Source organism: Bradysia coprophila (genome assembly GCF_014529535.1).
Source record: "Bradysia coprophila strain Holo2 chromosome X unlocalized genomic scaffold, BU_Bcop_v1 contig_26, whole genome shotgun sequence".
Taxonomy (NCBI): domain Eukaryota; kingdom Metazoa; phylum Arthropoda; class Insecta; order Diptera; family Sciaridae; genus Bradysia; species Bradysia coprophila.
The window spans coordinates 1050419-1065090 of record NW_023503313.1 but is presented as its reverse complement, the minus strand read 5'-3'; the positions used below and the strand labels follow the sequence as shown (position 1 = coordinate 1065090).

At 34.1% G+C, this 14672-nt stretch overlaps 1 protein-coding gene across 1 annotated transcript; it reads right to left on the bottom strand.

The window, feature by feature from the left end:
• Window positions 1-2022: 2022 nt before the first annotated feature.
• Window positions 2023-2886, bottom strand: LOC119069124. The gene is made up of 3 exons (XM_037173022.1): window positions 2708-2886; window positions 2518-2639; window positions 2023-2450 (listed from the first exon to the last, which is right to left on the bottom strand). Exons 1-3 carry the CDS (start codon window positions 2840-2842, stop codon window positions 2078-2080), a joined length of 630 nt encoding a protein of 209 aa, XP_037028917.1. The 5' UTR covers window positions 2843-2886; the 3' UTR covers window positions 2023-2077.
• Between the last annotated feature and the right edge of the window lie 11786 nt (window positions 2887-14672).

Below are 14672 nucleotides of genomic sequence, written 5' to 3'. Positions count from 1 at the left end.
ATAATGGAATGAGAAAGTTTGGTCTGAATAGCTCGTTCGATATGTATAAAAATATGTGGGAAGCATAGCCAGGGGTGTTTCGAAATACTGTTTCTCTAGTGCAAATATTGAAGTGACAAATTTTTGTTCCAGGTTGATATGACGGGTGTTAAATTTTTAAGGATCGTTCCAAAAAGTCCGACATTATCAGGTCCGTTTCAAAAGACGAAATTTTAGCTGAACAGAAAGAAGAAACCACGCAATTATCTATGACGAAAAGAAAACAAGATGCACCTTATAGTGAACTGTCGGACACTCAAAATATAAAACTAAGTATAGTAGCAATTGCCCAAAGTGCCCATATGGTACATGAGACACTGATTCGGCTCTAATAATTGTACCTGACGATCTAACTGACATGACTAACACTCCAAATCGCAAAACATAAATTTTATATAATAAATGGAAGTAGAGGTAGGTAGCTGTTGTATTATGCTTGTATACTAACTGTTGCAATTCCAGCCAACGAGTGTTCAACAACATTCTATGTCGTCCTATATGAAAATGATGGCATTATTTATTTACATATAAAATACCCACTTTAAAATACCGAACGATTTAAATGCAAAGTGATACAAGTCAGGCTCTGTTTTTAATTGAACCGAAGGATAAAACATTTTGATGATTGATTTTAAATAGTCTACGGCCTACAATATGAAAACGTAATGACATTTTGGTGGACAAAACACCGAAGCGATTATCGAAAGTTCACTGACAAAAAAATTTTCAGATTATTGCCTGTGACAGATAATCTTTCCCCAGGTAATGAAATTTCTCATACAAAAACAGCATTACCTGTCACAGATAATGTGATTTTTGTATAAAAATTACATTACCTGGGGACGCAACCGTCAACTTTTTCCTCAGTGTTGAGTCATAACATACATCTGCAAACACGACAGAGTAAAGTTAACCAGACAGTAGCACTGATTTGACTAGGGACCTGAGTAATCTAGTAGCCCTATATTTTTTGCAAGTAACATTAATTCAGCTTTTGTCATGAACACTCATTTTCATACAGTGTATTAGGTCCCTTATTTGACGTTTCGAAAATGAACCGCTCCTGCCTGGTTTATTTTACTCTGCCGTGCTGGAAAGGATTGCGATAGTTGCCTTTCGATGAACACACACTTGGTGCAATGACATTTCTTTTATTCATTATCATTGTATTATGTATTATACACATTATACACTTGTGCAACTGTCAACCAATTCTGTTTTTTTTTTGTGCTTTAACCTGTGAATTAGTTAAATTAATTTTGATTTCAAATATTTTCACTAAGAAAACGCTCGCAGAAAAAATGCATTCAATCGTTGCACTGTTGTTTTACAATTGCTAAAAGTTTCTTATATGCAGAATGAGCACCAGCTGAATATCACCAGCTGGTGTACAAACAAAAACACTTTGTATTGTATACAATTCAATGACAACCTACACACAGTGCATTTCTACGTTAACGTCATCTACGCGCACATAACGGTGATAAGGAATCTCGCACCGCGTCATTCACAATAATTCACAAAGTGACATCTTCCTTATACAAAATGTGTCAAAATGTGAATTATTGTGAATGACGCGGCGCGAGATTCCTAGCAACCCACATAACACGTATGAATAAGTAAACACATTGTTAAGAATGTGTTTTGATTGTTTATCATACAATAAGTGTGTGTTAGCAGATCCAGCTGGTGATATTCAGCTGGTGCTCATTTTGCATATGAAAAATATTTACAGGCTGTATTTAATATTTCGACAGTTAATGTTTTGATCATCTCTTCTCTTGCGAAACGCGAGAGTGTAATGCTTTCGTCTTTTGTGTTGACTTTCAAAATGGTCATTTCTTTGATCTTTTTGGTGGTCAAAATGAAATTATAACTAAATTTCCCAAAGTACAGGTTTGTGACGCAAGTCTAGTTTTTACTGTTGACTTACATAGTACACGATGGTGTAAAATTGAATACACGAAAAACAAAGCCACATTGAAATTCTGTATTTATCTGCCTTACTGTGACAATTTTTTTTATTAAAATGAATCAATTAAGGTAACAATAGTGCACGTGAGCTTGGGTCGCCAATAATTTCATTGTAACAACTTGTGGGAACATCAGATAATGCATTGCCTGTACTAGTGAGTAAATTTAACACTAACTGTATTACCGACGACAATAATACGGCCACCAACTCCAACGCGCTTAACTTTTTACACAATAGATTGACGACGGATGTACCATCGGGTAAACAGAATGATTTGAAGAAACATGAACCGCCCGCTGCAACTTTCATCTTCATATTGTCAGTTGCTCTGTACTGTGCAGCAGGCATGCAGTTTGCATCGTCATTGAAAAATGCGAATTGAAATGCGGCCGATGTTTTGGTAATACGATTTTTGTATACCGATGAGCATGCAGATCTGTTTTTGTCAAGAAAGCGATTTGAAATTTCAGAAAAAGAAATAATTTAAGAAAATTAGAACTAACCCGTATTTAACGAAGCGATCTTCAATGTCACCATTCGGCTGTTGAGTGAGTCCATGAACTTCACAAACACCGAATACATCCAGATGGTTACTTTTTGTTACAGAGTAAAAACCACTTATTTCCTAAAACAAATTTATCAAAGTTGTTCATTTGTTTTATACCACATTACTATATTGAAAATAGGCCTTACGTTGAAGTTACTATCGTAATTATCCCAATTGAGTGAATTATAAAGTGCACAGTTGTCGCTGCAATGTACAGCTCTATTTCCAATCAGCAGGACAGATACAATGATCAATAGATGTCGTGTATTAAGTGAAATCATTGTAAAAAGCTATACTGTTTGGAACAACAGAATCTGATATAAAATTGAAATAGCGAGTAACTCATCAGGCAGCCTAACGAGACCTATTTATACTGATCCAATATTTAAATTTTTATTTGCCCAATTGGCTACGGAATTTTGAATTTGTTTGTTCTATTTTCACTACGAATTAAACATTGTAGTTCAAATAGAAAAAAATTGTGTTACAGACTTTTGAGACTAAAGTTTTATATTTTTAATGGAGGGGAAAACAACTAGAGGAATTGGTGGGACAGGCAATAATTCCAATTGATTAATTGGAGGATAAATTTCATCAAAAAGGAAATGAATTGATCAAGTATTTGATACATTAGAGGGTCGATTCGAATGTGAGTCGATTGTCATTGATGTGAGGGTCTTGAACTTGAAGGTAAATTAGATCAAATAGGAGGTAAATATTTAACTTTACCGTAATTGTTTTTTTTAATGGGCCAAGAAGTAAATCGAGACATTTTTACATAATTATTTTTATAAATAAAATATTTCCTTCAAATTCTTGGATGGAGGTATTGTTCCCATGATTGACGCCGTATTACCTTTTTGGGTGGCTACACTTAAACGTTGTATAAGATATGACGTTGAACGTTTTTCATTTGTGACCTCTGCAATCTTGCTGCCAATCTGTTTAATGAATCTCATAATTGTAAATTGAATACATCGTAATTTCCAATTATTTTTAGGGTAAATAAAAGTAAATGTGTGATGCGAAGATTTTTTTTTAGCGTAGTTTCCCCTCGTTTTATGCGACCATATTTTCCTGTAACACGTGTCCTATGTCATGTTGTCTTCATTTTGAATAAAATAATTCTGTTGAATGACGCACTATAGTAAACTGAGGAGGTCACGCGTATAATGAGGCGTGTGCGAATCACCTCACTTTATGGCGGTTTCCCGTACAAAAATCTCACATTTCCAGATGACTATGATGATGTGCTGACCTACTAAAGGTCAGATGACTATGATGATGTGCTGACCTACTAAAGGTAATACAACTCCGCATTTAGACACAGATCCATTCTTTCACTTGTTCTTTCAGGTGAATTCAGTTTTATCTCTACACTGCCTTATCCTCTTTTTTATCGTTATTTTCCTTTAAATTTCGCTTATTTAAAGGTTCTTTGTCTCTTTCTCTTAAAATGACGTAGCTGTGTGAAAACATGTTAGGGACCATTCATAAATGACGTCCGCGTTCTGGGGGAGGGAGGACTCAAGAAAACGTGACGACACTAACAGAATTGGGTTAAATTTGACCATTTTTGCGTGACTATGGGGAAGAGGAGTCTAAAATCGACCAAAAATAGTGGACGTCATTTATGAATGGCCCCTAAGACACACAAATTCGGGAGTTCCTAATAGCGACAGAGTTTTTGGTAGCGTTTTTGTTACCGTCACCCTGATACGTATTTTACATCAATCCTAATTGTTTGGAATAGAAATTAAAGGAACAGAACTTGGAAGGATTAATACATTTCACATAAGAATACAATTGTCCCGCCTGTCTGTTTTGGTGACCAATGCACATATAGCAGTATCAGGACCATTATTTGTGAAATTTGTAACATTTTAACGACATTTTGTGAAATTTAACGAAATTTTGAGAATTTTACTGAAATTATGCGAAATTTAATGAAATTTTGCAGAATTCCGCGAAATCCTAATTTCATAAGTTACGCAAATTCTACAAAAAATATGAATAATTAAATGTAGAAAGGGGACATGTCACATAAGCGAACTATAAGAACATTTAAAGTTGCATTTTTTACCGCTGTCAGCATTGGTACTTTTTCTTTTCAATTATACCAAACACATTCTACTCACATCGTGTAGCTTTAAGAAAAAAAATTAATTTTCATTTCTCTTATAATTCGCCAATTTTTATGTCCCCTTACTATAATTAACTACTGATATCAAAGGAGAGATATGCGACTACACTCGGCCGATTTTCGATCTATTTTTTCCCCTGATGTATTCGTGTCTCATCATTTGTTATACAGTCTAACGTGAATTATAGCGCAAGATCCTTAACTTTTGTTTGCGACTCATATTGCACCGAAATCATCCAGCTGCACTTTTGTCATGGATTTAGTGTATCTGTTATGGAAAAATAGTTACGTACAAGTCTATTATAATTAAGTAATATGTGTATTTAGCGTACCAAACAAATCCTATTATTGTCGCAATTAAAGTACGACAATAATGCATTCGCGCGGTAGCGCAAAAGTATTATAAACATATACACCATACATACACCATAATCGCAGATCATATTGCAATTAAATTTAATGTGCATTTGATTCGTTTGATAGAAGGCGGTGCAATAAAAGTAAGTGGAAAACTTTAAAGGAATCCATGGTTATTCTGCATGAAGAGAACTTTTTTTTCAATATTCCTCCAGGAAACGATTTTTCATCGTCTCAAAATCAAATATAGTAAATTATGTGTTGAGAGCAATATGCTACAATAACTTAGTTATTTTCCAACGTCAGGTTGAGTTAATTACTTTAACCGAAACATTTTCTCGAACTGAGCAAAAATTGCTTTTCGCTAATGGACTTTTTTTTCGATTCATAATCATTTTAAGGACGAAAACATGTTTGTAGTATATATGAACGGAATTATTTACTAAATCGAATGAAATTGTATGGTAAAAGTGATGGTAAAAATAAATTGTTCTCGTTAGCCGTTTATAGGCAGCAAATATAATAATCTGAACTCAAGTGAAATATTGAAAAGTCAAAAATCTTCAACGACATTTTTTTGCGCTCTACATTCTGACAAAGTTGTTCTGAGTTTATGAAAGTAAATTTGATAGAGTCTACACTGTGTGGTGCAAGCATATCCATTTGGATGAAGGCCATATGCATTGATATCGTCGAAATCTGTCGTACACAATTGCACTGCACATGCTACTGTAGTTTCACGTTGAAAGAATTTTCTTCCTCCTACACTGAACGCACCCAATATACAAGGCACGTACAGTCTGGATAATTTTCATTCTTTTCATCTTCTGTAAAACTTTACACTTCTTCTATATGCTGTAATCACTAAGTCTGGAAAAGTCTCGCTGAATGCTTACGCCGATGTGTGTGTATGATGTGTATGGTAGACTAATTACAACCGAAACTCCTTTAAAATGCATCGTCGGCTTCATTATTAAAGATCAAACGTAGTTTTTTTGCGATACATATCGCTCAAAAAAAATAATAAAATTTCCGTTCAGTATGAGCCTAAATTCTTCTCCAGGGAAATTTCATATATAATATGGTAAACGAACAAGGACATGAGGGTAAAGTGTCACTACATCACGTTTCCTCTAATATGTCAACCCCCTTACAACATTAAGTAAGAAAAAAAAGTTATGCGTTGGCACTTTAGCATTACGAATGTGAAACTCACATATATAAATGGATGGGAATATGAAGCCTTCTCCATTCTCTTAAAATTGAATAAAATATCTCTGACTTTTGCACATGAAAAAGATTTTCGTCTTTTACGTTCGCTTACTTTTGTCGTGCGACTGCGAATGAATTTATTGCGTACCATAAATTTTCGGAATGTGATGTTCCTACCGTATGGAATAGGAAAGCTTATTTGGCAAAGTAGTCAGGCTTGGTGAACCATATTCAGGTAAAAGGTTCAATTTATCTGCAAACATGAAAGGGATACACAGAAAAAGGCTTGGAAAAGACATTTTCGGTATTTAGTTCAAAGTGAATGGTAAACAAGGTAATAATGATTGAAGTGATGTATTAAAGACGATAAAAGGATCCTAAAAAAGCAGTCATATCACGATAAATTCAATGAAGAATGGTTTATACGAAATCTTATACTTCATTAGTTTCAACAAACATGTAGCGGTTGAAAACATATGTGTACTTGTGAATGAAGAAGAAGGACAGATTCGGACATCCTCACAAACTGAAGGAACGTCTCTCCAACTCGAAATTCTGACATGAAAACAAAAGAGATCACAGACCTTACTATTGCGGTTTGCTTCATCGCAAGAGTGATATTTATTTCATGATTGTATAAGTAACCACTAAAATAAATAGTTTGAAGGGAAATATATATAAATGTTCACAATATAATGTAGAACAACCACAAACTGTTCATTTATCTGGAGTCTATATAATTTCGGTATAATGGGATCGAATAAATATCGGAAAACATGTAAAGGTGAAGTTAGCATGTGTAATATGCAGATTACCCCAAGGAATATTGGGTTAGTTTCAACCTTTAGGCAATTTTGTATACCATTCAGGTTTATACTGTATATTGTCAATGTAATGTGACCATTATTATTGAGGTTTTTTTTTCGTTGTTGAGGTCTTCTTATTGACCGATTTCAGATTGTATTGTCGTTTGTTCAGTGATTTGTATACATTTTCTTGTGTTAACGACGTCAATACATATAATATCTTCATGGAAACGTAGAAAATATTTTTCACGTAACTTTGGCGATAATTTGCGATCTTTGCCACATCTAAGCAAAAGTGATGATGAAGTGCGTTGGCCAAGGCCAAAAAATGATTGATGTTAAGCCTTATAGCCCTAATATTCTATTAAATAATTCTCATTTACCTGGAAGCAATTTGGAACGTTTTGAAATTCTAATTGATCGGAAATTAAATTAATTATCGGAGCATGTTGCATATAAAGACGAAATTCAATTATCAGATATGGCTGACTCCAACGACAACATCAGAATAGGAGATGGGTTTATTAAATAATCCACATTATGTTTGCTATGTGAAAGAAAAATTTAATTATGACGAGCAGACGGTTTTTTTTTCATTTTGGCATTATAACGATGCTCGGTATTTTCCTAAAGCTCAGTATACACCACCGAGCGATGTGAAAATATGTGAGAGAATGTGGACCGCTCATACCTATGACACTGACAATCTTTGGTATGTAATTTTCCCTTCGCTCGTGAGATGTATACTTAGCTTAACCAAGGAAAATCCTTGATTTTTGATCTCTGTCTGATAACAAATTAAATTTAAAAATTACTGAAGAAATTCTGCTGTAAATATTCAAATTAAGAGATGTAACAAACCCTATAGTAACTCTATAGTGACTCTGGCGATATGCTAGCCGTCTGTGGTATGATTCTCGGATGGATATTTCATTTGGATTTTAATCTTACACTAATTTAGGTTGCATTGCAGAACGACTTTAATTTTGTTGTGGCGTTTGAAACATTGCACGTCATTTTTATATTATTAATTGCCTGCATTTCTCTGACAATGGTGGTGCAAAATTTGTCTGTCTTCGAGCTGGAGCGTTGTTTCCCCAGCCGAAGGCTGTGCACGTATTTTTCTCGTCATTTTTTAATGAATTCATGAAGAACTTCATAACATCCGAATGCAAGGGAACCAACAATTTAACCAAGTCATGTGTCATATGCAGCAAATATACGAATTTTCGATAACAATAAAAATGTGTTAATATCATCGACATCCCATTTATATGTGCATTCACATCACTACTATAATATTCCAACCATCGACCCTTTGCAAAAATATATATCGTGTCAATTATAGACACTTAAGCATTCCAATTTTCTAAATCTTCATTAAGCTGAACTAATTGGCGTGTCCTACATTCAAAGTTCATTATTGAATAACAGCCGAAAATTCGCTCACAAAAAACCTTTAATTGAGCGACAGAAATGAAACATTTAAAAATTAAATCATCAATCAGCCTTCAATAAAAGGCTTTTAATTAAAACAGCTCGGAGTGTATTATAGATTTATATATAGAAGAGAGCTACCAAGTGTTTTCTTGTTATCGCATTTGTAAACATAGAAAATGTCGACTGAATTAAGGACGAAGATGATGATGAAAAAAAACACAAATTTTATTATGTTGCCGCAAATGATTTCCATTTCCTTCTTTAGCTATTTGCTTATTCAAAATTCGAATTCATGAAGAAAATGTTATAAGTTATGCTGACGCACCAAACATAATGTGCTACACAAAAGCTATTACCAGACATTAAACAAGAATCCATCAAAAAATTATTGCAAAATTATTTGATGTTTCCTTTCATCTCTAATAGGAGGGATGGTATTAGCCGTTATAAAAGTGATTAATTTGCCACTTTTATAGCGTATGTGATAGCTAGGTGATTTATTCCAAAGTCTATACACCCAAATAATTGATCAAAACAGGTAGTACTATCCAACATATTCGTATGCATTGTATTGATTCAGGTCAGTTTCTAAACAGGTACATCTCTGAAACATCGTCCCCGACATGTCGAAATACGAAATAAACGAGAAATTGTTCTTTTTTATGGTATTACGAGTTGTGTCACCTATATAGAAATGATTGGTATACATAAACAGTATACGGGTTGCAAAGGAAATGTTTTTCACGAAATCACATGTAGCAATGGTTGGACCTACGACACGAATCGAATACGCTCTCAGTATACACATTTTCCTACGTGAATTTCTCTCCTTTTATCTTCAATTCAAGTTCAAATATGAGAAAAGTTGCGATTTTCCGAGAAATAACTAAGACATTTCCATAGCAACCAGAGCGAATGTGTCCTCTCTCTTCGACTTCGATAATTTCGATATCGAGAGTGGGTGGTAAATATTGGGTGTTTCCATGGTAATAAGAGAGCGAGCGAAATGTTTTGGTGCATCGATTTCGATATTTACAATGGGTGGTAACTACGTGGTGAATGCATTTTCGTTGGGATATGTAGGAAATTCTCTTCAGGAATAACAACGGAAAATGTTTACTTATTCCGTACTTGAAATGCATTTTGATTTATCGAAGTATTTTTAATGGCAAACTTTAAACTTTGGCAAATGATTTTTTGTGTGAATATTTTGATGGGAAAAGTTTGTTACTAACTGACGTTTGTTGGATATTGCAATCATATTCTTCCAATTACGATGAATGGGAGAAAAGATAATAATGAAAACGGCTCGAGACAACAACAAAAAATTGTTGAATTATAAATTTGATTGACCCATTTTCCCAATTCTAACTTTTCAAACGGTAAATGTACCGAAAGACCTACATAACCACCACTGTGTATCTTCTGGAAAGTAATGGAAGGTGTGCGTAGATTTATATAATAAAAAGTCAGATAACAAAGGATACCCAAATCAGATGGAAATGTCAATTCATGAGTATAACACTTATAACACTATGCTGTTAAATTATATGATAATCCATGTAATAGGATCACTTAGCTTTGTGTTATCAAAGAATATTATGAAAAGAACTTTTTTTTTGGAATGTACATGTAACTACACGGGATTAACCAGATTATCATAAATTGAGAGTAAGACGTATCTAAATGTAAGTATAGAGAACTGCCGACGACGACACCTTCTTTTTTATACATGGATGAAGTAAACACGATAAAATCTTAAAAGAAATCTCCTTAGGCTAGCAATTTGCTTTTAAGATGGAAAACTGCTTTTGTAAGAAATAATTTTGGTCGGACTTTTTGTTGGGGGGATACAATTGAGTAGCAACATTTCATTAAAATTAATTCATTTATGAACTTAAAAAGTGTACTCTGTGTCTTACTTATACATAATAAACAGGAGCACAGAGATAGGATGTAATGTAGAAACGAAAACACTATTCTGATTTTATATTAAAAAGGAAAGAAGATAACGGAATTGACAACAAATATTAGAGTTAAACAGGTGAACATTGGGTCCGATCACCCCAGTGTCAGTGTTGGGTTATCAAACTAAAAACCTTAATATTTAAAAAAAAAAATCTTCGGAAAAATGGTTTACGGTAGCTATTTAACTAGATTGGTTTTGTAGTATGAGCAACACACTTCAAATAAATTAATAGATTACTGAAACTGGACACAAATTTTTGCACTGTAAAAAAATCTGAACAAATTGTTCATACAAAATATTACTTTATTTGGCAGCTGTCACTCGAAGCACTTTTGCTTGAAGTGCGTTGGTATAAGGCTTTATGTTTTTGCATTGTTATTACAAGTCATGAACCTATTGTTGTTGAGATTTACTGAAGAATTAAACGAAATGTTGAGATGTAATAAAAACATGATTGATTGAAAGGCTCTAATGGGGCAATTTCAATAAAAAGAGAGCGGAACAATAAACGTTTTTATGCGTGTTTATGTATTTCATGTTATCATGAAAATGACGATCTAGAGGTACGCACTTATCTCTTTAAATGAATTAGGAAAAGTTACGTTTTAGAAGTGAAATGTCTAAGGTGTACCCGGAACTTTTTGAAAATTTTCAAAAATACTGGCCATGGATATTTGAGCGTCTACAATGTTTGGCTCATTGGCTGTTCAGAGTATTGCGTTGAACTAAATTAAATTGTCGCAGTTATTGATGCAAAACACAATAAATTTGGAAACCACATATTTCGTTTTGTTGCATACAGAATTAGTATGTAGTATTATATACGCGAAGTACATAAGGCCTTGTCCCTACTGCCATAAAATATTAAGCTCTCGTATACTTACCTTATATTCGATCGAATGGGCCGAAAAGATTGTCTCACCATTTTATCCAGTTGTCGTATTCTTCAGTGCATTGAAAATCTTTTTTTTTAATTGCCTGGAGTAAATCCTTTACAGCAAGGAAAATATATTTTTTCTACTTTAAATGAAATGGATCTGACATGGACATGCGAGGGAGGCACCTTAAATATCGATACACTTCCGAACGTTTTATCTCGTTTCTTCACAAAACTGATACCATGTGTAATTATGACGTTGGTTACGCGAGTCTGAAGGCGCAGTATAATGTAGAAAGGAAGTCTCATATATTTATTTTATCATGTTATTCACGTCTTTTCGAAAACAGCACGCTAAGTGCCTATTTATCATCGAAATGTGCTTGAAAGACGGAAGAAAAAAAAATGAGAAAAGAATTATAATGCTTTTGAGTCTTAAATAACTCGCAATGAAAATTGCTACACCAATAAAAATGAAATCTGAAAACGAAGCCCTATACATCGCCAATATATAATTTTCTTTCATGGAAACAGAAATAAATCGAGAAACTTTTATTGTTATTGGTTCCTTATATACACATTATTTGTGTGGAAATTGACACAGAAAAACAATTTTTTTTTCTGTGCCCCCAAAATAAACTTTTCACTCAACACTTTACTCATTTATGCTCATGTACACATTCCGTTGTTCAAACGTATCTCTGTTTATTTTGGTGGAGTCGACGAAGACGAAAAACGGCGGAAAAAAATCTCTCAAACATTTGAATTGATTCGATTAAAAACAATTTTCCATATATAAAGCTGAAAATTGGGAAGCTTACATCAATTATGCAAATTAAAACCGGAAGAAGATGTAACAAAAAAAAATATCCATTTCACTGTTAAACATTTCGGATCGTTGGGTTGTGTTGTATATATATTGTGTACGTGTACACATAACTATGCTGTGCCGTTGTGCGTGTTGAATGTGTACCTAAAGATTAAATGTATATCCCAATGATGTAAGCATTTATTGCCTCTGAGCATTGCTTTGTTGCGATAGTATGATATCGTATTGTTGAATGGTTTGGAAAATATCGTTCGGGGGTATAAGAATGGTAAGAGATATACTTGAACGAGAACGGAATTTATATGAACACAAAAACGGAAAATAACATTTTTCTTCATATTTCGGCAGATTTTATGATCCAACCCCACAACAAGCTCTAGCTCCTTGCAATAAAAGCAGACGAATTACATAGAGACGTTTGACGATAATATAGAAACTTGGATGAGGAAAAAAGAAGCGAGAATGGATCCAGAATATACATGCACAATTCAATGAAGCAAATAAAATGACTTTAAAACACATTCCAAAAAGGAAAAATGGGAAAATAAGGAAATAAAAGATAAACTCAATTTATGGCCATAAAAGCGAATATATACGAAAAATGTGCAAAAATATGCTTGAATCGGTTATTCTGACCTTTTTCCCTTTAACTTTTACAGTCGAACCACTGACATTATTTTTCATTTGTTGAATATTTCCATGATCAATCGTTTTTGGAGCTGTCCTTAGAAGGGATGAATATTCAAAAACAAAAAATTAAAATCAGTGAAAATGTAACAAATTGTTCAAATCTTCATAGAAGATTTATGAATCTTTATTAAGAGTGACTTGGTGAAAACGTCGACCAATTAATATGCAGATAAAATCTAAGCGTTCATCAATTTCTTTTACTGTGGCTTCGACGGACTATTATTGGGAAAACGTTTTCCATTATTTTATTGAAGTCTCCTACATTTTCCTTGATTTTCTCATGTTTTCCTTAATTTCCACAAAAAAATATTTTAACGAAAATTTGGCGGGGGAAAGTGGAGTGGAGATTTGTTTTCCCAAAAATAGTTCCTGATGGCTTGTTCTTTCGAGATTTTTTCGATGAAAACGATTTTCGAGGGTTCTGATTGGACCTTTTTTTCCAATTCCTCGTCAAAGTTTCCTGAATCACATTATTTTCAAACTTTTGTGTGTACAGACGGTAAGCATATCAGCAATTTTACTGTAGGACCGATTACTTCAGTTGGTCTAAGTTTTTCCAAGAGATTGATTTCACATTTTTTACGTGCTACGGCAATGTTAATTGCGCTTCGCTCATATGAAATATGCATTTACATTGTCCAATCACGTAAAGCACAGTACGTACGTGAGTCCAATTTATTTTGACAAGTGGGAACACCGCCATCATCTTCAGTTCGGGCTATAACATCCCCATTCGTCAAAATAAAAATTTGAACAAACGAACGCAATTTAACTACTACTTCATTTCATTTCATTTCATTTCATTTATTTCAGTTTAAATTCGATTATAAATACAAAAAACATCTGCGTAGCTCTAGTGTGACGAAGTCAATTCGAAAGAGCTACGATTTTTTTTTTTTTAAATCAGCTGAACAAAGTATAAAAATTCAAAACAACAAACGAATTGAAACAATAAAATTTAACTAAAGCAAGGGTGAGGGTGAAGGATGGGTATTGCGAGATTCATAATTAAAATTGAAAAAAAAACAACAATTAGGAAGTAAAAATTCACAATGATCGCAATCAGTCGTAGTTAAAGTTTTTAATGGAAGTAATACACAATAATAATGGAATTAAGCTCTAACAAGGTCGGATAATCAAAATTAAAAATTAAAATCGCTACGACCTAACAAATAGGTCTTGAGTTCACGTGAGAATTCTTCATATCGAGGCAAGTTTCTAAGGGTCAAAGGCAGAGCGTTGAACAATGTGGGACCCGCGTATTGTAAGCTACGCTTACCGTAATTAGACTGAACGGAGGGCTTCTTCAGAAGATACGAAAACCTCGTACTGTACCGGTTGTTATTGTCGGAAAAAATAGTCGAATGGTGCTTCACATCGTTCAAGCTGCAATACACATACTTGCAGACTGCAAACTCGTACATCTTAGAAACTGTGAGCATACGCGGAAACTCGGCACTAAACAGAAGCCTAGTCGGAAAGCGCAACGGAAGCTTGTGAGTAGCTTTAAGGGCTCTTTTGTGCAAGACCTGGAGCTCATCCATCATGCTCTTGTTAGCGGAACCCCACACACCTATACAGTACGTCAACGCAGGGAGCACAGTCGAGTAGTAGATAATTCTGAGGATCTTTCTTGGGAGAAAACGCAACCTCTTAATAACACCAGTGCCGCGCGAGACGGTGCTACTAACATTGACAAAGTGCTCATTCCAACCGACATGCTCGTCCAGCACCAAACCCAGACACTTGACCGAGGAACACGTTTCGATCGTCACGCCATTAAACGCA